A 22028-nucleotide genomic window follows, 5' to 3' on the forward strand; every position below is an offset into this window, starting at 1 on the left:
ATATTTATATATATAAAGAGACCAAATAGGAGACTACATTTTTTACTGTCAATATGTTTAACATCGCATACTGTAGTTGTATAAAACATGCATTTTCTGGGATAATTATGAACACATCATGAATGAGCCCACATAAATTATATTTTTTTTACAACTCCCAAGTTTAAAAAAAAAAAATAGTCAGATTAAGTGCCTCTGAGGCCCTTTCTTCCCAGCTATCAGTTCTCAAAACACACTACTGAAATATTTATCTATGCCTACAGCTATGTGCTAGAGAACCAGATTTTAAAATTTTAAAATACATCTACAGTATGTTTTAGTTTTCTTAAAAGTTTGCGACAGTCCTCAGATATTGTGTTGTGAAATGTAAAAATAGTCACAGACTCTTTTTCTTCCAGAAATAAAAAACACATCTAGGAGAGTATGCAAAAACAAGGCAAAATGAGTTTCATAGCACTTAATGAGGGTTAATATAAGTCAATAACTAATATTGAGGTTTGTAACAAGGGCTGGATGAGCAGTTACATGCACAAGCAAATGGTCTAGTAATGCCAATGTATCAGAGATTGTTTCTGTAACCAACACTTCTCCACCCTTAAAACCAGTCAATATACATTCAAAATAGGCTGACATTGATATACTTACTAAGTGTAAAAATAGTGCACTATTTTTTCTGCCACAAAGCAAAATTGCATCCTAAGAGCTGGTAAACCTTCCTTTTTTCCTTAAATAGAGAGAATGGGCAAAAAACTTGAGAAAAAAATTAAATTAAGGCAATTAGACAGGAAAAACAGGACTGCCCATGATGATGTAGCTGAAGCTAGTATACACTTCAAACTTAGGCTAGCTGCTGAACACTGACATGCAGCTTTTGATAGACGTGTATGAATGATAGAACTTCAACATTATGGCTTTATACAAGTGCATAGTTGCAACTGCAGTAAGTAACGGTATCTGATTAATAAGCATAAAAAAATAAAGTGGAAAGATTTTTAAAACCCTCTTGCAGTATTACAGTACAATATATATACACAGTATAATGGTCACTTCTTACAGATGCAGTCTATATCACCGTGGTGGATCTTCCTCCTGTTCTTCTTGTGGGCATGCTGGTGGCATCTTTACAAAAGCTGAAAAGTCAGTTTCTTCCATTTTAATATTCATTCCTCTTGATCCTTTTATGAAATGTAGTGTGTGTGTCTTGCCAAGGAAGCTTTTGTGGAACAGAGTTTCAAAGGTTACCTAACATATCCTTTTACTATTTACCAACCATTCCTCATTTGATCAGTCACTCAGGAGAATGCAGGAAAACCCTCAGAGATTAGTTAGTAATTTATATTGCAGCAAAAATGTAAACCTCTGATATATATAGCACAATCTCTCAGGAAAAAATATATTTTTAATATATTTTGGGATATGTTTCAGTCTTGCTGTAACGGGAAGGAAATTATCACCTTGAATCGTATCTGCATTCATGGAAAGCAGTTAGCTGAAAAAGAAGCAAGAAGTTTGGTCAGTAAATGTAACACACATAAATCTGACAAAAATATACTTCCTCAAAGTCTTCATTTAAGACAGGCTCGTCAGCACACTTGGGAGAAACATCACTCCTCTGGCTTTCAACAGCATCCTTACTCAAGTATAGCACATCCTTACACAGTATGACCTCAAATCAATTAACCCCCCTGTAATATAGGAGGGCAAAGTACAATATGCACAGGAAAGAGTCACTTCTAAAAGATTAGTATTTTGTAAGCTTTTAATCCATGAAGATGCAGCATATTTAATTAATGTAATGCTTGTTACTGTAAACACTGAGCCAGTTAAATTCTCAGGTAACTGAGTACACTGCTGAGGTACAGCCCTAGTGCTGCTGCCACCACCCCTTCTTTTATAAGGCTGAGACACCTTATGTACTATTTAAAAGAATTACTGGGAATTTGACATTTAGGGATTTTTTTTTTTTTTTCTGTGTAAACATAACATTACATCAACTTGTAAAATAATTAAACGTTGGGAACTATAAAATAGTTTTCACTTTATTTCCAGTACATTCACATGGCATATTTAAGTAAGCCACTGGACAAATTAGATGAATAAAACTGCCTTATCTTTTCTAAAGCAGTCAAGGAATCCTATCACAGAAGCTGCAAAACCTATTTGTTTACATAGTTTTCAAATGCATGGTTAGGTACCCAAAAAGCACAGCACTGCAAAGGAAAGCCAAGTCAAATTCACTTCATAACACAGGTAGAAAAGCAAAATGCAGAACTCCAGTGATTTCATGTCTGCTAGCCATAGACCAGTCAGTTTATGTTAAAAGCTTAAAAATGAAGAGTATTTGTAAATACCAATTCTATGTCAGCTAAACATCCAGCTGCTACAATCTCCCTTTTAGCCTTCAGCTTTATCTGCAGAGGTTAGCAGTATTAGCACTATACATGATCAACTACTCTGACAACAGCAGGCATTTTTTTTCAGGCGGGCAGACATGAATTTTGAAAAAAGATCTAAAATTAGAAAAAATAAAAACACTGAAAAGGCCACAATTTCATTTTAATGAAAATGACTCCTCTAAAAATTCATTGACATTATGAACAGAATCTCATTTTTACTGTTTAAAAATATTAAAATGAGATCTTTTGGGTTTTTTTTTTTGCTTTGAGAAACAAAATCCAACATAGCATGCTGTAACCAAAGGCAAACAAATCCATTCCTCTCTGTTTAGATTTACCCCTTATACTTCTTCAGAAATCAAAAACATCGTCATCATCATCACCATCAATATCATCAACATCATCAAACGACCAATCCCAGTCCTTAAATGCCAGATCAAGTAATCTGCAACAGGAGGGTTTGATGTTTAATGTGTGTCACACTTCTATAAAAGACTTCAAAATTCCATTTGTTATCACTAAACGTTTTAAAGTAAAAGACTGTGTTAGGGTAGGCAGGTTCCTTCCTTCGCCTATCACGGAATGTAAAGGTTCAGTCAGTGCTCATGTAAGCCAGGAATATGGTATTCATTGGAAATTCATCCGACGGATCAGTCAGTTCTACAGAACACTTGCCACACTGATTTTTTTCCCCCAAAACTTTCAGTAGAAAAGACCAGTACGTACATTTCATAAAATTAGCCACCGTTTTGTTGCTGTTCTTATTGACTGAGGCAAAGTTTTATGCTCTCCTGCTCTCCCTTTCCAGACGGTGAAGCAAGGCTAACAATTTTTCCAATGAAATCAAATAAATTTTGATTGCGGAACAGAACACGAAATAAAATAGTGTCATCTGATTTTACAGATACAGCAGGATTCTACTACATCCCAGGCACAGTGGGATTACACGATACAGCCTTCCTGCAGCTCCGTGTCAAGCTGAGCAATGCCAGAGGAGAGGAGAGGGAGCGAGTGGTTCTCGCGGTGTCACTGCCCGCACTCCTTCTACGGGCACTACAGGAGAGGAGAGCGAGCGAGCAAACCTTGTCAGCAAATGAGTCATTGACCTATTTTAGGCATTTACTTGGGGATGGGATGAATCATTGTCTGGAAGCACTCATCTCTTTCTCTTGTTATCGAAGGATCTTAGACAAACATCTGAAGTAGTAACTTCTCACTTGCTATAGCTACAAGAAGTGGAGCACAATCTAGTCATCTCTCCAGTGAGCCCAAGGGGTTTTAAATGGGGATTATATGCCGACCATAGGAGGCAGAGAGAGAAACCTCACCCTAACAGAGCCTTCAGAGTTTTAGCTAGAACATGCTACAGTGTTTCATAATCACATGCTTTAAACAAAATGGGTTTCAGGTTTTTTTTGTTTTGTTTTGTTTTCAGGTTTTTAACTTTTTACACTTTTAAATGGGATGTATCCCTGAAAAGGCTCAATTTGCTATATGAACTATGGGCACTGTAATTTCTAAAATACTTAAAGAATTTTTTAGGCATTATTAAATTTGTTTTTTTTTTCCAACTTGGAATTATCCTTTTGGGACAATCCAACTGAATGGATAAGCAGAAGTTGTATGGTCTGTATCAAGAACTGGTTTGCCCTTTCTTCAATCACCATGAAGGACAAGAGCCATGAAAACCAACTACTGTGCAAAACTCCTAGGAGGGACAGCATGTACAGAACCATGCAGGTTGGAAGGAACCTCAGGAGGTCTCTTAGCCCAACTTGTCCTGTCAGGTCTTGAAAGCCTCCAGGGATGGAGCCTGTCCAGCCTCACCAGTGGGCTTCCCTGCCTGGCTGTCTGCACTGGATTTGCCTTCTAACCAGCTGGAGTGTCTCTTGGTTCAGCTGAGTCCCTTGTTTCTCAGCCTCCCCACATGCAGCACTCAAGAGCCTGGCTCTGTTTCCTTGATACTCTCCCCACAGGCAGGGGCAGGCTGCTATGATACCCCCTGGAGATATCTTCCATCCAGGCTGAACAAGCCCAGCTCCCTCAAGCTTCTGCTCACACTATCCTGGTGGCATCCTCTGGACTTTCCCCAGTTTGTCAATGTCTGGCTTGAATTTGGGGGCCCAAACGTGGAGGCAGTATCTCGCTGCAGACTAGGGAGTGAACAGAGGGGCATAATCTCTTCCCTCATCTGGCTGTGCTGCTGTTGGTGCAGTCCCAGAGCCTACCTTGCTGCCAGGGCCCACTGCTGGCTCATCTCCAGCTTGTCCCCAGCCACCCAGTCCTCAGATTTAACTGGCAACTACATCTTCAGTCTTAATAAAGTTTGTAACAGAAGATCAATTATTGCGTATGGTAAGCTGCTGCACAAAAGCCTCATAGAAGCACCAGTCAGATATAAATTGGTCACAGCAATTACAGTAATTTATAAGCATGTGGTTTCTAATTGAAAGTGTTTAAAACCACATGGAATTCCACTGTTTTGACAGATCTGCATTAGTAAGGTGGTAGGTGACATGACCTCACAGAACTATATTTTCCATCTGTTACGTAAATTTCCAAAGCTAACTTGGAAAATTTAACTAATAAAAAGGTTTACACACAAAAATATTCATCCTCCTCCTTTTCCCACCACTACTAAATATACAGACAGAAAAAAACCCCTAAACATTCAAGACTGATTCGTAGTGGAGAGGGAGCACATCTACAAAGAACAGCATGAGTAAATACTGTGTTATGAAAGCATTTTGTAAAAAAAGGTCATGAATGGTGAAAGAAGGGTGTTAGAAGGACAAAAATTATTTGCAGAGCACCTAAGAATAGCTGTGGAAAAAGAATCAGAATTTATAATGTACCCTTTCTATGTCAACAGTAAGACAAATTAGAATTTGATCTGAATTAGCTTGTGAACACTATATAGAAGAAAAGCATTCTGCTTGTCCCAAAGGTTGTCACAAATGTTTCCTTCATTCATGCTTCAACCCAATCCCTGATATTTTGATTAGTTTTCAATAACCGGTCCCTAACAAGCAGTGATTAAAAAACTTTTTACCTTCATGGTTATAATAAACAAAAAGAAAAATCTAATAATTTTAAATCCTAATTATGACATCTGAGTTTCTTTCAAATATGTCAAGTAAATCACCAAAAATTAGATTGTATGGAAGTTAGGAGGGAAGTGAAATTCAGTTACTTTGAGTCCTTTTACTAAACACGTCCGCATAGTAAAGTACCAGTATTTCTTTAAAGATGTAACCCCTCACAGGATAATGCTGTGTTGTGATAACAGCAGTATCACAGTAAGTACCACCTGCAGAACCTTACCACTTCCAACATACAACACAGGATTTTGCTCCTTAAAAAAGATCCACTAACAGATAAGTGGATCTGTTTCCTGTATTACTGCATCTGTACTTTGTGTTACTGGACTGTATTTTGTATGGAAATTTTTTCCCAAATCAGAGGAACTTGTTAAGGCTATTCATTTAGGAGTCATGAGACACAAGCATGAGTCCTTCTAAACTGGATAAGGAATTGAAACTAATTCTCCAATGCTTTGGAACATTCTCCAGCTACTTGAGCAAACGGTGAACCTCACCTCCCACCTTCCTGCTCTCTTTCAGAAAGCACAAGTGATGCTCAGCCACGTGCCTGCCACTGCAGCAGCGGACTCCACGCTGTGGAACCCCCAGGGACACAGCTGCAAATGTGAGATTCATATGAACTAGCTTTTCTCTGTAGATGTCAAAGAACATGATGTATGTTCTTTTTCTACACTAGGAGGACATGTGTCCTGAAAACGACTCTTTCTAAGCATCAACTGTAAATGGAGTCAGACAGAGAGAAGTATGTTTGGGCAGATGAAACACACATTAACATACAAAACTGCAATCAGGTGTCTAGGCTTAGAGAAGGGCAGGAATTCAAACATATGCTTCAAAACCAAGCAATAAGAAACAAAAGAAACGTAGTCTTCTGCTACATGTAAGAAGGCTTTCTAAACTGCTTTTTTTTGAAGGCACTAATTCTCTCCAAGGTTTATTAGAACCACAAGCACCTAACTTCATTGCTTACCTTCAAATCAGGTACAGTAATGGCCATCTGGAAAACTGTTAAACTTTCTTTAGTCTTCACACCCCTCTCACTGAATCTTTGCCTAGTTAACCCCTGCTTTCCCCATCAGATGCCAGTTCACAGGTACTATTAGGCTACAGACAATGCTACAAGTTCTGCCTGTTACACACAGGGACAACAGGATACATCACCATTATGGCTGGGGTAAATAACAAGTAATGAAAGAAAGAGTGGCTCTCATAATTCATCTGAGGTTTATAGAAGATGACCTTCTAAATCACATGTCAGCAGTCAACAACATTTGTGGTCAATTACCCGTATCAACATACACGACATGAATTGCAGTAAAACGTTTAAAACAATAAATAGCAGCTCTTGAGTCACCTTGGTTTGTTTGGAGGAAGCTGTCGACTTGGTCGTCTGATGGACTGGTTTGGCTGTACCTTCATGGAAGTTCTGGGAGAAGATCGAGCAAAGGGGTCTGGTGCTGGAGGCTTCTTGGGTATTTTTTTCACCAGTCGGCTCACCCATTTTTGCTGTTCTTCTGTAGAATTAGCTAACAGTAGTAGATTCTTTGCCGTTGAAATATCATAGTATACTGTAATAAGGATTTTTAAAATAAAAATTATTATTCTAAACGTCCCCACATCAAAGTTAGTTGTCTGATTACCATCCTTACACAGTTACCACAAAAAGAAATCAACAGAAAAATCAAAAGCGAATTAGATTTTGCTAATTTTTAAGTTTCCTGGGTGCTGACAGTGCCTCCTCTTTACATTTAGAGGGTAACAACTTATTACTATGGAAGATACACACACAGAAAAAAACCAAGGAACGGTAACCCAGAGAGGTGTGCCTGAGTCCAGGAAGCAATGGAAGATGAGTCCCAGGGACACCCAATGTCATCTGCTCCAGCACGGGCACCAGCGCTGTTGTTCCCCCCGCCCGCAGCACAGCACAGAGCACACACACACTCACAACTGCCACACTGCTGCCTGAGGCTGACAACACCACAGGCAAGGACAGATACTGGCCACAGGCCATGACTCACAGCCCTGAGCTGACCCTTGTGTAGGCATCCTTAGAAAGGTTCTGACAGCTAGATACTAATAGAAGAAAAACCTACCTATGTTTAATTGGTGTCAGACCATTACTAGACTCCTCCCATCTATCAGAATGCCTTGTGGCTCCAGCAACTATATGTATATGCAAATACTTGCCATTTACCTTTGCACGGTGCTATAATCTCTTCTTTTTTATCCATGTGATCTTTGTGACACTTGATATGGCAACGGCGACATTCTAGAGCAGGAGGAGGTTTAAACATATGCCACAGTGGCTTCATACAAGCTTCACAATTGGTTGGAAAGTGATAAAGAGTAGGTATAAACTCATGTCCTTTGTGACAAATGTAATTTGACTTCTCCCCCATGGGTTCCACAGGAAATTCCTGTTCCTTTTTGCTCTCTCCTTCATTAGCATATAGAATCTAGAATCAAAGCAAAGTAATCTCAGCAATCCTAGATGACCAATGCAATTCAGAGTCATTACCGAAGTAGAAAGATTGAAGAACTACCCCAGAATCAATTTTTCTCAAGATTTTTTTAGTAAATATTTCATTAGGCAAAGTTACAAAAATATTTTTGACAATGCATGAAATACCATGTTTGTTACACTAGAAACATTAATTTATTACTGAATACCTGGAATATCCTAGGAATTTCCTTGGAATCTGCTCTGTACACATCAGTCTGAGTGACTGGTCGGACATGGAAGAGTTTGCTATAGGAAATTATTTCAATAAGGACAAAAATTAATGTTACCACAATGATAAATTTAAATTGACAGATTAAGTTAGGATACAACGTGCCACATTACAACCTAGAGCCATTAAAGATTTGTCAGTACAAATTTCTAACCATTTAATTGAAGTCCTATCTTTCAGCTCCACACATGACCTTCCAAAACTCCTACATAAGAAGTCAAAAGTATCCAGTGATATTTCCAGGACCAAAAAAAAACCAAAACCAAACCAAACCAACAAAAGCAAACCAACAAACAAACAAAAAACCCACAATCAACCAAACAAAAACACCAGGGCACTGAGAAACCAACATCATGTGACTTTAATGATTGCCGGTAGCTTTCTAACACAATCCTCTCCTCACCTTCCAACCTCTGAATATCCACATTCTCCCTTTATTAAAAAAATAAATTAACTATACAACCTACATGTAAGGACATGTTTTAAGTGAAAATGTACAAACTCTGGAAATTATAGCCACTCTGCTACAGTTTTCTGAACGTGTTTTTGCTACGTGTGTGTGAGATAGGTCTAGCTGAGGTAGTAGAAGCAGTTCAGTTACAGCACAGCTCAGTGGAGCTCCCTGTATCAGACCTCTCCAACAAAGTCCACCTACAGATCAGAAGAAGGAATCTCACATGATAATACTTACTCTATATCTAATACCATATAGGGATTAGATTGTTCTTTATCTTGTTCGCTGTCATAGAACAGAATCTTCTTACTGCTTACAATTACATACTGTTAGGAGAGAGAAAAGGATAAAACATACATTTCAATCTGGCTCATCAAAGATGTCAAAGCAAGTACCACAGCTGTTGAAGCAATATTTTTCTAAAGTTTTGTTAGATGGTTGCTAAATGGGCAATAGTAGTACTGTATGCTAAGCCCACTACTTGCCAATAAATTCACTGCACAACAAACAAAATTCTGGTTACTTCATAAATCAATTTATGTTATCAGATGAATTGCTATTTCAACAGATTTAAGTATCTATGAAAGGATAAAAATTAAAGTCTGGAAGAAAGTTAAGATAAAAGCTTTTCATTTCTATTTTACTAACTTAATTTTCACTTGGATTGGAGACCAATTGTCATCTTATAATTCCTATTTTACATGTGCAATTCACAACAGGGATCATACTCACAAAGATCAGTGTTAAACTTACCAGCATTACTATCCATTTTCATAAAAAAAGCTACTTACTTATGAGACCTTCCATTTACAGAATTTTGTGCAGAAGGAACAGCTTGACTGAGCATTAAATGAACTGGTATGAAAATGTGTATGGTGCTCTTTGGGCAGAGACCCATCAGAGAGGTTACTGCAAAGCAGCAAACAAGTGAAGGCTGAACAACAGTTAGTTTTATCCACTAAATAAAGAATTGGTCAAGGGAATCTTCCAGACTCTCCTGAACTCCAGCCACATAATACTGCTGGGAATGCTTATGGCTGAATGTACAAACATTTGAAGATCATGAACGGCTGTTCTCCCCTCTGGCTGGACAAAGAAGTGTCTTAGCCTCCTACAGTTGTCCCAACCTGCTCCTCTCAGATGAAGCTATACCAGCTAACATATTTTATACACTGAAGTAATGAGAGAATGTGTATCAAGTGTTGAAAAATTGCAGTAAGTTTAAAATAAAGACTAGACATGAAACAAGATCATAAATCTGGTTTTCTTACCTTCTTTACCCATCCAAATTTTTTAGTGTTATTTCTAACAGGCAGCGATAGCCAGCCTTCCAATCTTGATTCTGAAAAACGATACGTATTAAAGAGCAAAATATTTACACAACATTATTTTTGAGAGTAGTGCACATTTAAAAATACTTTTCAAAGATCAATAATAAAGCACTAGAACAAACATGAGAACATGAACCATTGAGAACTACAAGGTCTTGCAAAGTTTATCACAGTAAATGTTCAGGAATAAATTAAATCATGTATTCCTGAATACAGCCAGTAGCCAACAGCACAGTCACAAAGAAGTAATAGGCACGAGGAGGAAGGGGAGGAGCAAACTTGCAATTATAGCACACACATTCCCTTTAGTAATTTTTTCAAGACTTAAAATACTTATGTCTGTCAATCTTTACCTTTTAAAACAGCACCTGAATATATTAGTACAGACCACACAACATCCAGTTCAAGACAAAAAAAGGCAAAATACCACCACAAATAACCTACATCCTCCAAAGGCCAGATAAAATTTCAGAAGTTTAGTTTGCCAATTTTTATTTTTTGCTTTGTAAATTTTTCCTTTTTCTAATTCTCCCTATATCTCCTAGGCTTTCTAATCCAAAAATAAACCATTTTTAGCAAATACTTAGGCCTTGCCTAAACTCAGCTGCCCTTTCACATACTTATAATATTTTATATTCCACTGGCACATTATTCAGATTGTATTTGTCAAGAGTACTAGCAGCTCAGCTGTTGTTTGACATACACACCAGTAGTAACCAAAAACTCACCAAGATCACACTTTCTCAGTGTTTGGTAATACATAGTATTGCATAGCCCTTGACTCTGTTTTTATAGCTGCACTTAATGCAAGCATTTCTTTCCCCTACATTTTATTAAGGGGAACTACTCAATTGCAATGCCATTTTTGCAGTGAGTCTCCCACCCTAGCAGATAACCTCTACTGCTGCTGAGGAACCTCCAAGTCAAAATTACTGAAGCCTTAAGCATTAACAAACACAAAAGCATGAAAGGAGCATAATCATGCTCAAAAATTGCAAAAGCTATTTTCTTTTTCATCAGAGGGCATTTGCAGGCTCTTGTGCAGATTTAACATATTGTAACAAATATTTATTATATATTAAGTACCATTTTGCCTAGAGACTTGAAGCAAGGTTATTTATTCAGATACACAGTCTTCGACGTTTACTGCTCTATAAGCATTGCTGTTGATGACACATTTTAATGTACAAACCAAGCACATGAATTAGTTCTATAATGTATATCTTGCTTCATGCCTGCCACTTTAAATTACTCATATCAACTTCTTATCCTAATACAAAGGATAACAAGCATAATGCTGATGCAAAAATATCCTTCCCCACGTGCAGGAAGCATGTGTAATTTGTTAATGGTATGAAAAAAAAAAAAAGGCACTCAAATTTTTCCTATTTTTCTCTGTATTCTCTAATACTATCGCATGAAATTGGACAAAATGAGAGCTTCTGATTTCTGATTCATTTCTGGTGTCCACTAACAGATCACAGAAAGGGTGGAATATTCCAAAATTAGGAATTGAAAAAACAACATCAGACGTCAAATCTGTCCTGTCTTAGAAATTATTTTTACTTTAGAATAAAAGAAAACCATGCAGATACTACAGCAGCAGCTGACAAGGAAAAAGTTTTGTATGTACTCAATGAGTATTTTATTAGAAGCCTCGTAGCAAAAACCAGAGAATAAGGAAAATAGAGGAAATGCATTATTCTCTAGATTGATGAAGTCATGTCAATATCCCCCCCAAAAGTTTTGGTTTCAGTGGAAAGGTATTCACACTTTAAAGAAACCTCAGCTGAAACACAGAAATCTGCATGTAATTAAAAAACCCACCTGTGACATTAACACTAAAGAGAATTTTGTTCAACACATTGTACATATAGTCATATAAAATGAATACAGAATTAGTAAAACAAAGCTCTCTTTTACCACAGGCATATAATTTTGTTATATGCTTTATATATCTGGAAAAATGAATAGGTTTTGCTTCTCTTATCATACAAGAATCAAACATAAGATTGAAATTAAGGCAAGACAGTGTAATACTGACAAGACTGAACTTTATGTGCACATAATGTAAACTTAGATGGTGAGGAGTTAGATGTCTCCACACTTCACTTAAACACAAAGATTTGACGTTTTGGTTTCCAGTGTCTTAGGGTCATACAGATAGCTGCAGATACTTGATAGAGTCTACCTCAAAAACAAGGCCATAAGGCTCTTTTATTCAGTGGTTTAACAAAACTGGTGGGTTTATAAAGGACAGTGGGCATCTGTAACCATTTAGAGAAAACAGGCCAGTTATTTGCTCATGTGAACTTTTTCATCTCTTTGATGGCAACGTTTACTGCCACTGGAGTGTGTTTACTGCCAGATTTGGTTTTGGTTTTTGTTTAATAATGTATTAATAGTGTTAGTTTTGCAACAGAGAAAAGGTCAGAGTAAGAGCAAAGTCAAACACTTCTCAGGGATGTCACCTGTGCTATCAACTTCTGTAGGGCTGTGGGAACAAGATAAAGGTTCTTCCTCTGAGTCAGAATCAGAATCGAGAAGCATGCGAGAACTGGAAGGCTTAGTGGCAATACTGACAGAGGTAGAAGAGTGCTGGTAGGTAAAGGACATGGATTCCATAGTGTGGGATTGAGTGATATGGACTGAACATCAAGCATAAAGGAGGAAAAAGGTAGAAAAGAAGTCAAAATAGAATCTCTAAGAAGACAGTATTGGTTTTACATTTCATCACAAAACACAGTAAATGCAAAGTAATCATCACAATAAAGTGGAAAAAATATTTAGTTTTAATGTGGTACAGTAAAATTAGAAAAGAAATTTCTTTAAATAAATAAGATGAAGTACAGTTACAGACAGATTTAGTTAGCAGGTGGATAGTGACCACTATCAAAACACTGATAAGGTTGTAGAAAAGTATGAAAATGAAGAGCAATAGAATCATCAGAGCATTAATTTAATACTTCAGCTTCTATGGTAAAACACTGATATAGACCCATTTAATGCAGAAATATTAAGAAAATTAACATACCAGGGAATCCATCATCTGCCTCAGCATCTCCAGGCCCACTACCTATGCTACTGTTGTCCAGACCAATGTGCAATGACTGCAGCTGTGAACGAAGCTGTTCAATGTCACTGTCTTTGCTGTCCAGAGTCATCTGGAGTTCAATCCGTATCTGACTCTCTTCTGCTATTTGCTGTGAAGACGAATTAGAAGATTTGCTGTGATCAGAATACTCAGTTAGGCAGAGAAAATATATACTGTGTATTTCTTTTGGTCAAGGGAAATTTGGGAATAGAAAATGTATACACCACCTAAAAGCCTGAATCAGTAAGAGTTACAGAAAATGCTATCAATATATATACTTGCAAAAGGGTCTTACTGCCTGCATTTCGTTGATTTCCTTCTGATATTTGATCATCATTTGGGTTAACTTTTCTCGTTCAGACTTCAGTTCCATATGCAGTTTCCTGTTCTCCTTCTCCTTGCGCCGTACATCAGTGTCAGCTCCACGTTTGACTGGACCCTTCCGATTCATTATCTCAGCCAATTTATTGACAGCCTTCCCAGGGGAAAGAAGAAAACGACAAAAACCGCACCAATAAAGACAAAGATATAGATCATGAAGAAAAAAACATCTTCTCTCCTATCCATGACCAGATACTTGTAATCTATCTGTAAACTAAGACCTCTGCAATACAGTACTATCAAGCTGCTTTAATTCAAGGTATTACTCAAAACTGAAAAGAAGTTAATGATGCCATTTTCACTTGAAGCAAGCATTATCTGGGAACGCTTCTACTCTGTTAAATATTCCCTTCCATTTCATTAGCTAGCCCTCAAATATACCTTTGGATTAAAATGCCAGTTGTTCTAAAAACCAATCCAGATTAAAATCAGGAATACACTGTTTTATAGAATTTACAGAGGAATATAAATTAAGATGGAAAACAGTAAAATTCATTTAACTGAAATAACTTTTGCTGGTGGACTGCATCTGGATTAGGAGTCTCTCTAGGATAAATCATGAGGACGTAGTTTCACTACAGTGAAAGTCTACTTAGTAGATGCAAAAAAAAATCACTATACTTTGTTTTGGGGCAAAAAAGAATACAGTATTAGCGGTACATATGGGTAGTTTACCATGGAAAATTTTCTATTAAAACATTCTTTGATTCATGAACACTGTCCATTCATTTAGATATATTTGCTTACCTGGGTTTTCAATGTTCTTTCATTCAACAGCTGTTTCTCAAATTGTGCTTTAATATTTCCTACATTTGCCTCTTCTTCTTTTAGCTTTGTAATTTCTGTACCAAAGCAATTGAAAAAGAAAAAAAAAAGGACGAAAGCTCATTATTACAAAAGAAAATAGTAATATTAAAGAACAAAAATTGCAGATTAAATTACGTTTGTTTGATAAAATACATACGTTCTTGCACTTCCTTCAGTTTATTGTTTAGTTCTTCTTTCTCATTAGCAAGATTAGCCACATCACTAGTTAGTGTCCTATTTGCTTCCTCCAGCTACAAAACAAAAATTACACGTGACTGTAACAAAACTCATTTGGCAAATGAAAGCATTAGAGGACAGAAGGAAATGCTTCAGACTGAAACCAGCATAAGGATAAGAGGAGCTCTAAGAGGGGTAGGGGAACAGAAGAAATAAAGCTCAGAGAGATGTCTCCAAGAAACACAAGACGATATAGCTGTAAATATGCTACGTAACAATGGATAACTGGATAAATAAGCTCATGTAAACCTCTACCAAAATTACAATTCACGTTACTTACAGAGGCTATGGTGGCATCTTTCTCAGTAAGTTCCTGTTTATGCCTAGCCATCATCTCTTTAATCTCCAGCTCTTTCATTATCTTCTCTTTTTCCAAATCAGAGTACTGCTCCTCAGCAATGGAACGTGCAAGTTGTTCTGAATCTGCCTTTGTCAAAGTAATCTCTAGCTGAGCAGCCAAGGAATCTCTGCAAGTTATTGATATATATTATTAGCTTAAAAAAATAGCAGGTTACTGGGAGGAAAGAAAAAAGAAGAGAACAACAAAAAGCCGTCTTTATGTATTAGTAGTTCAACTAGTAAAGCCTACCTCTCATCCTGTAACTCTTGTATCTTTTGTGGCATTTCTTTACAAAGTTTGGTCTTTTCCTCACACTCTTCTTTAAGTTCTCGAACTTGTGTCTTATACAGAGTCTAGAATTTCAAGTTGGAAAGATAAGGACATGACTAGCATATTCTCGCTTGAAGGGACACAAAAAATTACACAGGATGACATTGTGTGCAATTCCTTAATCATATTTCAATTAGAGTATAACGGTGCAATGCCTTCTCTAAATTTGACTGAACATTATTATCATTCAAAAATATGTTTTGGTTATCTTACTTTTTTGTTGTTCTTATTTTAAACTTGTGTATTTTTGAATGGATAGATGTATTTTATATGTTATATAACACATTTCATATGTTTACAGACATACTATTAAAAAGACTTTAAATGCAAAACTCACTATTTGATAGAAAAATCAGAAGTATCAGAAGAAAGGAAAATCACAGATTTATTTTTCTCTATTATTTTAGATTCTTGTATTGACATAGGTAGGTATGAACAATTTAGAATTTAACCATACAAATCCACAAAACCAACATGACAGATAAAGAGTAAAAACATACACAGGAAGAAGGGAAAAACAGATTAGAAAAGCATTTGGAATTCAAAATTTTGTGAAATCTATACAAATCTAAAGCTCCAAAAGAAATGAAAGAAAAATTATCTTGCTCTGTGCACTCAAATGACTGAATATAGGTCAAGTGACAGTCAACTGCAGGTGGACTTACTCCAGACTCTTTCTCGCCCATTCACAGTGCTCAACTGACCTCAACTCTCCCTTTTTCTCCTTTAATGAAAGCAATTTTTTGCTCTACTAAAACTTCATATAGTCCTCCTCACCAACCTAAAGACCATAGTAATATCCTTTAATTCCTAAACAAGCATTATGGCTTCTACCTGCAGTGTGTCTGGCTGTCTACTGCTAATATAAATTAAGCTACATATACTATTTGCAATTGATTATTTTGCAACTGATTATGCAACTGATGATTAAGTACAATACCCATTTATTCTGTTACACCTTATCACAATAAATTAAAAACTCCCAACAGATCTCTACCAAATGTGGCTGTAATGCAAAAAATTCCTTCCAAGCCTTAAAAGCACATGATGTGTCAGACCACTTGATTCTGAGAATACAGCTCTTCTCTTCCCTGCAGCATGGAAGAGATGCTGAATGCAAAAGGCTTCTTCAAACATGCAGAAAGTTATTCACACTGTGGAAAAATTAGCTGATTGACTCCCCTCTCTCTGAACTGTTTTTGGGGACTCCCTTTCAAAGCTGGGACATTTCTTAACATGAGTTCCTTCACACTGCCCTGTGATCAAGAACAAGGAGCGACGACAAGGCTGCAGACAAGACTGAAGACAAACAGAATTAGCTTTAGGTTAGAGATGTGAAATGCCTGATGGCTGAGAAGGAAGAAATGCTAACACTGTACATAGTAAACAGATCAGCATAAAAATATAGAAGAGTAAAACATACAGAGAAATACTGTTCAGCTTCAAGTTGGTCTTGAAGCTCTTTCATTTGTCCGTCTGCATCTTGACGTTCCCTAGAAAGGAATAACATACTTTAAAAGGCGAGATTTGAAGATAATCCAAACCAGTAAATGGAAATGTCATTTCCAGACCAAAGTATGGCCAGCAATTAAACCTGAGGTGTCCTCTGGGTACCATCTATCTTTTTCACTTGCACAGTTGAGAGTATCACACTAATAACAATTCACTTTAATAAGGTTGACACACTAACTGTAACAGTGTCACGTAGTTTAACCGGTAAGAGACACTGATAAAGCAGAAAGTCACTGACAGAATCTCACTTCCATGTAGAACACCACTGACCTGACAGATTGTTTTGGGTCTCCCATTTGTCAGACCTCAGTCTGTGAAAGCATGTCCATATTCTTTGACATGCATTGTTTCATGAATTCATCTGTTACTGAAATGACTTGGAAGTCAGTTAGTCCCATAACAAATAACAGGAATGTAGCAGAACAGATTTCTGCCACTGTTTCACCTTACAGCAAGTGTTAAATGTAGCAGCCTTCTACATGAGTAACCACATCTTGCTGACAGAAAAGATGAAGCACAAAGAGATAAACCATAAGAAGCCATGAAGGAGCTAGGAATGAGATTCATCTGATACATGTGCTCAACTTGTCATTCACAAGAATGTTTTTTATGTTTAAAAAAAAATTAAAATTATTTATTATCAAATGCAAATATTATTTGTAAGGTCTTTACGAACTGCTGGGATTTAACACAACTCCCATTTGCAGGTCCAACAGATGTGTCTAAACATGTTTAGTACTGGATGTTTCCAACAGTTACACTTCACAGCCCTGTTTTAGTATTTATTTCCAGCTCTAATAAGCTCTCCTGGACTAATAATGCCAGAAAAAATTGCTCTTCACTGAACTCTCATGTAATATTTTAAAAAAAAGTACCTAGACTTTCTGTTAAATGAGGGCTTTTCCGAAGTCCTCACACTTTCATGTTTAAGCTGGTTATCTTATGATTGTCAGGATAATATCTTTTATTACAAATCTATGTATTGCTGAATCACTATGGCAAATCTCAGCTAGAGTCGCTGTAAATTATTTTAAACAACAATGAAGTTTTTCATTGTAGAATAGCATATTCTGTACAATGTTAAAAACGAATATTGCTCTCTGCTTTTCCCCAAAACCAATTACAAATCAGTAACATTACTAAAAAAACCAGAGCAACTCTACGTACTTGCGGAGCTCATTGTTTTGTTTTTCCAGACTTAATTTGATTTCCTGAAGATGGTTATTTTCCTGTTTTAGCTGCTTCTCTGACATTTTCAAGGTGTTGACTTGCTGCGTTTGCATCTTGAGGTCATTTTGAGTGAGACAGCGCTTTTGTGTTTCTTGCTCTATTTTTAATGTTAGGTTTTTTACCTGAAAAATAAACAGAAACCTGTGAATTTTACAGACCTACACAGGAAAGCAACACTTCAACAGTGTCTCCTACTGACTTCCTCTACATTTTTGTACAACATGCTCACATATTTTGGTAAGTCAAAGCTGTTTCCTGAACAAAGGCATCAGCGCACAATAAATGAGCTAATTTTTCCCTGCCAATCTCACACCATTTTACAATCCAGAAGAAAAAGAAGTTTTTAGGATTAATAATGCTGAAATATTTCAGAAAAATGAAATCACATTCCCTAAAGTAGACTTTTTAAAGCTCCAAACAGCAAGAAGGAAAAAGTTGCTGCCATTTTAACTCACAAATATTCCCAAAAATAGCTATAACAGGAAAAAATACTGGGACATTGAAAACAGGTTCCACGCAGGACTCCTTTTGTCAGTGTTCCTTACATCTTCATTCAGTAGATCCTTCTGCCTAAGGAGCTCATTGATTTTCTGCTGTGATTGTTTGAGATCACAGTCCAACATGGAGCGCTGCTTTTCAGCTTCTAACAACCTATTTTCCACTTTCTGCTTTAGAGCTCTCTCTTCCAAAAGCTTCTTCTCCATTTCTGTAAAGTAAGAGATTTAAGATGTCAGTCAGTGTACACTAGTGGACTTTGAAGGGCAAGGGGGGAGGATGTCTGTGCCACATCACAACAAACAACATGTTTATTCTTTAAATACTGAAGTTTGCTGAAAAGTGATTCATTAAAATTTTCACATCAAACCCACACCCAGAGGATACTTTTGCAAGCATTCCTGACTGATAGCTATTTCCTGCTTCTGAGTTTCAAGATAACTTCCAGTTTATCTGCAACACATCTGAGATGGATAAATAGGGTGCATTTTTTAAAATAATCCATCTACATCCACTGAAGTGTTGCTTTGACTATGGTAATTTGAATCATTTAAAGAGTTGAAGTTCTTTGGGAATCTGATATGCCATGTGATTCAGCAAGTATTATGGAGTCATTTTTGCTTCTTTTGAACATCTGCATGCTCAAAATTATTGTGAATGCTGTGCAATTGGAAGGACAGGATTTGTAGGCAGCTTTTTAAATAACTGCAATAAACACAGGCCATTTAATTAAAAAGTAAGAGCCATCTTCTGGAATTGTTTGATAATCATCCCGCTCTCCAAGAGATTTCAGTTTCCATGAAATGCACCAGAACATGCACAGTGACTATGTAAGTGTTGCAAAAGCTTTGCCATTTCTAACTTTATCTGGCTTACATATTTAAATCCTTATTTTGCTGACATATTTCTTTTAGGAAGACACAAAAAGGCATGAGTACACTGAGTAAGTACATAGCTAAGCTTTTAACGGAAATGTTTCAACCAGTTTTAGTAACATAAATTTAAGAAAAATTAATTCAGAATACACTAGAAAATGAGTCAATGTGGGCAATGGAGAACCTGGTTTACTCCAAGACTAAACTACTGTCTTTAACCTAGCAAAGTGTGGATGAAGGGACTACGACTGATATTATTCTTTTAAAATCACAAGGAAATCAAGGAAAAAAGGTCTACATTTCAGTTTCCACTAGCATCAGAGGACCATATTATTTATCCTATATAATTTATACCTAAGTCCATCTGTGAGGTCAGATACATACCTTTCATGGCTTCAGATTTTGCCTCTTCTATAGATTCATAGATCTTATTTTTGTCTGCTAATCTTGCTTTTGTGGCTTTATGTTCAGCTTCTTCTTGTTCAAGGTTCTGCTGCATAACTTTGAATTTATATGTCATATCTATTTCCATGTTGCTCTTTTCCTGTTAAAGAAAAATTTACATTGATATAAAACACTAAATATGTCAGGTTAAAGGCAAAATTTCAGAAAACAGTAACATGCTGCTTAGAGTATGCTAAGAGTAGAAGAGAGAGCTCAGATTGCAAGGAGTTGAGATCTCATTTCTACATGTTTTTCTGTGGATGGCAAAGAGTTCCAAAAATGCATAATGACATCCCCAGCTGCAAACAGGTATAAAATTACTACCTTAACAATCAACTTTCTGTAATAAGAGTGGCTATAGGACTGAGTTTATTGAAGAAATTTTTCAATATTTTTGTTTTGATGACAAAGTTGTTTAAAAAAAAAAGCTTTTTTATTTTTGTCAATATTGACAGTTAAAGAAAAAGACATTAAATGTTACTACTGCACTGTCAAGTTACACAAAAAAAACCCAGTAGATGAAATTATTACTCTACTCTTAAGTTACACACTAGAATACATTATTATGTACTTTAGAAATATAATATATTATGATCATAAAGGAAATTGTCTTATTTTACCCACTTCTCAAATTGCAAAAATATTAAACAAAAAATTCAAATAAAAAGAAAAAAAATATTGCCACCAAGGCTTATGTTTTTGCAGATCTTGTCTTCAAGTTTGAAGTTAATTAAAGTGCAAATCTAAAAATTCCTTAAGAATGCAACACCAATATGCCCTTGGAAGAGCTGGTACCTTTTCTAAATCTGTAAGTTTTTCCTGCAATTGTCTCTTCTCCATTTCCAGTTTGGCTAATGCACTCTTACCATTTTTCACTTCTTCTTCAAGGCTAGATATTCGACCTAAAAAATGACCAAAACATCAATGAGGCTGGGCAGTGTGTGAAAAAAGAATCTGTTTTATCTACTTAGAGATAAATGTTTTCAAATAGAACAATTTCTACTTCTGACTATTAAGAATATCTCCCTTTGGGGTGATTTTTAAAAATCATCAATAACATTTTATAAACATTACCACACTTTTTCTCTTAGATGTGTGTCCAACTCTTACATAATATTGCACAGAACAGCACATTAACCTACTCACACTCTGAAGCTCAAATAACATCACCAAAACCTATTTTATTTCTGAAACCTGAAGCAAGTTTAACTTCAGATTTGCAGGAATACCTTGTAAATCACTGATAATCTCTGATCCATGACTTCGATCTCTCCTTTCCGATTCTAGAGCTGACTGAAGATTGAGAAAGTCCTTCTCCAGTTTGAGTTTTGCATTCTCTAGCAGGCAGTTCTTATCTTGTAGTTCTCTATTATTAGCTTCCAGCTGCTGGATTTGCTTTGTGCTTTCTGTCTGGTTCTTCCTTAACCTGGCTGCAGTATCAGACTCTGACCGCAGCAAAGAATTGGCTTCATCCAACTAAAGATTGATAAAAACATATTTCAGAAGCAAAACTACCATTTTTACTAGAGAATACTAGATTTTATGGATTAAAGAAATAAAAAAGAGTGTATTTTAAGATTACTATCGAACACTAAAATATGACAAGAATGAACAGCTTCTAAAACTCCATTACACATTTCAATTCCCTCCCCTAGTAATAGAATCTGTACTTTGAACAGCTATTATTTTGAAATACACATATATAGTTGCCATGCCTGTCTCTGTAGTTGATTGATTTTCTCATTGGATATTTGAGAGTTCTGGTTCCTCTTTTTTAAATCTTCAAGCTGGTCTTTCAAACTGTTAACTGTAACAAAAACAAGTCAACATTGTTAATCATTGCCATGAAAAAGCTTCGGTTTCAGCTAGAATTCATTTATTTTATCTTTTAAAAACCCACATCAAAATCAAACCCATCAAGTATGGTTCAACATACCCTCATTTTCCAAATTGCGTTTCTTATCTGCTTCATGTTCTGCTTTCCTCTGGTATTCTGTATTCTTATGCTGAAGAAGTGCCTTCTCTCTTTCTAACTGTCTGACTGCAGACTCTACATTCTTCCTTGAAGTTATCTGGATATATATTAAAAAAACACCCCACGACTAATTATATACGGAAGAGTGGTATTTTTTAAACGATACAAAGAGAGCTCACGCACTCGGTTTAGTTTGTAATGGAGAAGGACACAGTCTATTTGCCTGCCCAAACATAGCAGATCAGAACATGTGGTCAAATACAGTCCAGGACAACTATGGCCAGAACT

The 22028-nt window shown here is 36.4% G+C and overlaps 1 protein-coding gene across 1 annotated transcript in view; it reads right to left on the reverse strand.

Moving 5' to 3' along the window:
- Positions 1–877: 877 nt before the first annotated feature.
- ROCK2 (Rho-associated, coiled-coil containing protein kinase 2) overlaps positions 878–22028 on the reverse strand; it is a 55485-nt gene continuing 34334 nt past the window's right edge. The window contains exons 13-32 of the mRNA XM_008949357.1: positions 21702–21837; positions 21481–21572; positions 20995–21241; positions 20561–20667; positions 19706–19865; positions 18497–18657; positions 17889–18073; positions 16633–16702; positions 15129–15232; positions 14820–15006; positions 14460–14553; positions 14243–14337; positions 13410–13589; positions 13055–13223; positions 9961–10031; positions 8927–9015; positions 8174–8252; positions 7698–7959; positions 6855–7068; positions 878–1489 (exon numbers count right to left, since the gene is read on the reverse strand). Of these exons, the coding sequence (XP_008947605.1) occupies positions 1486–1489; positions 6855–7068; positions 7698–7959; positions 8174–8252; positions 8927–9015; positions 9961–10031; positions 13055–13223; positions 13410–13589; positions 14243–14337; positions 14460–14553; positions 14820–15006; positions 15129–15232; positions 16633–16702; positions 17889–18073; positions 18497–18657; positions 19706–19865; positions 20561–20667; positions 20995–21241; positions 21481–21572; positions 21702–21837 (2706 nt within the window). The 3' untranslated portion in view covers positions 878–1485. The remainder of the gene's footprint in view (positions 1490–6854; positions 7069–7697; positions 7960–8173; positions 8253–8926; positions 9016–9960; positions 10032–13054; positions 13224–13409; positions 13590–14242; positions 14338–14459; positions 14554–14819; positions 15007–15128; positions 15233–16632; positions 16703–17888; positions 18074–18496; positions 18658–19705; positions 19866–20560; positions 20668–20994; positions 21242–21480; positions 21573–21701; positions 21838–22028) is intronic.

This window comes from Merops nubicus, unplaced genomic scaffold (genome assembly GCF_000691845.1).
Source record: "Merops nubicus isolate BGI_N331 unplaced genomic scaffold, ASM69184v1 scaffold2061, whole genome shotgun sequence".
Classification (NCBI taxonomy): domain Eukaryota; kingdom Metazoa; phylum Chordata; class Aves; order Coraciiformes; family Meropidae; genus Merops; species Merops nubicus.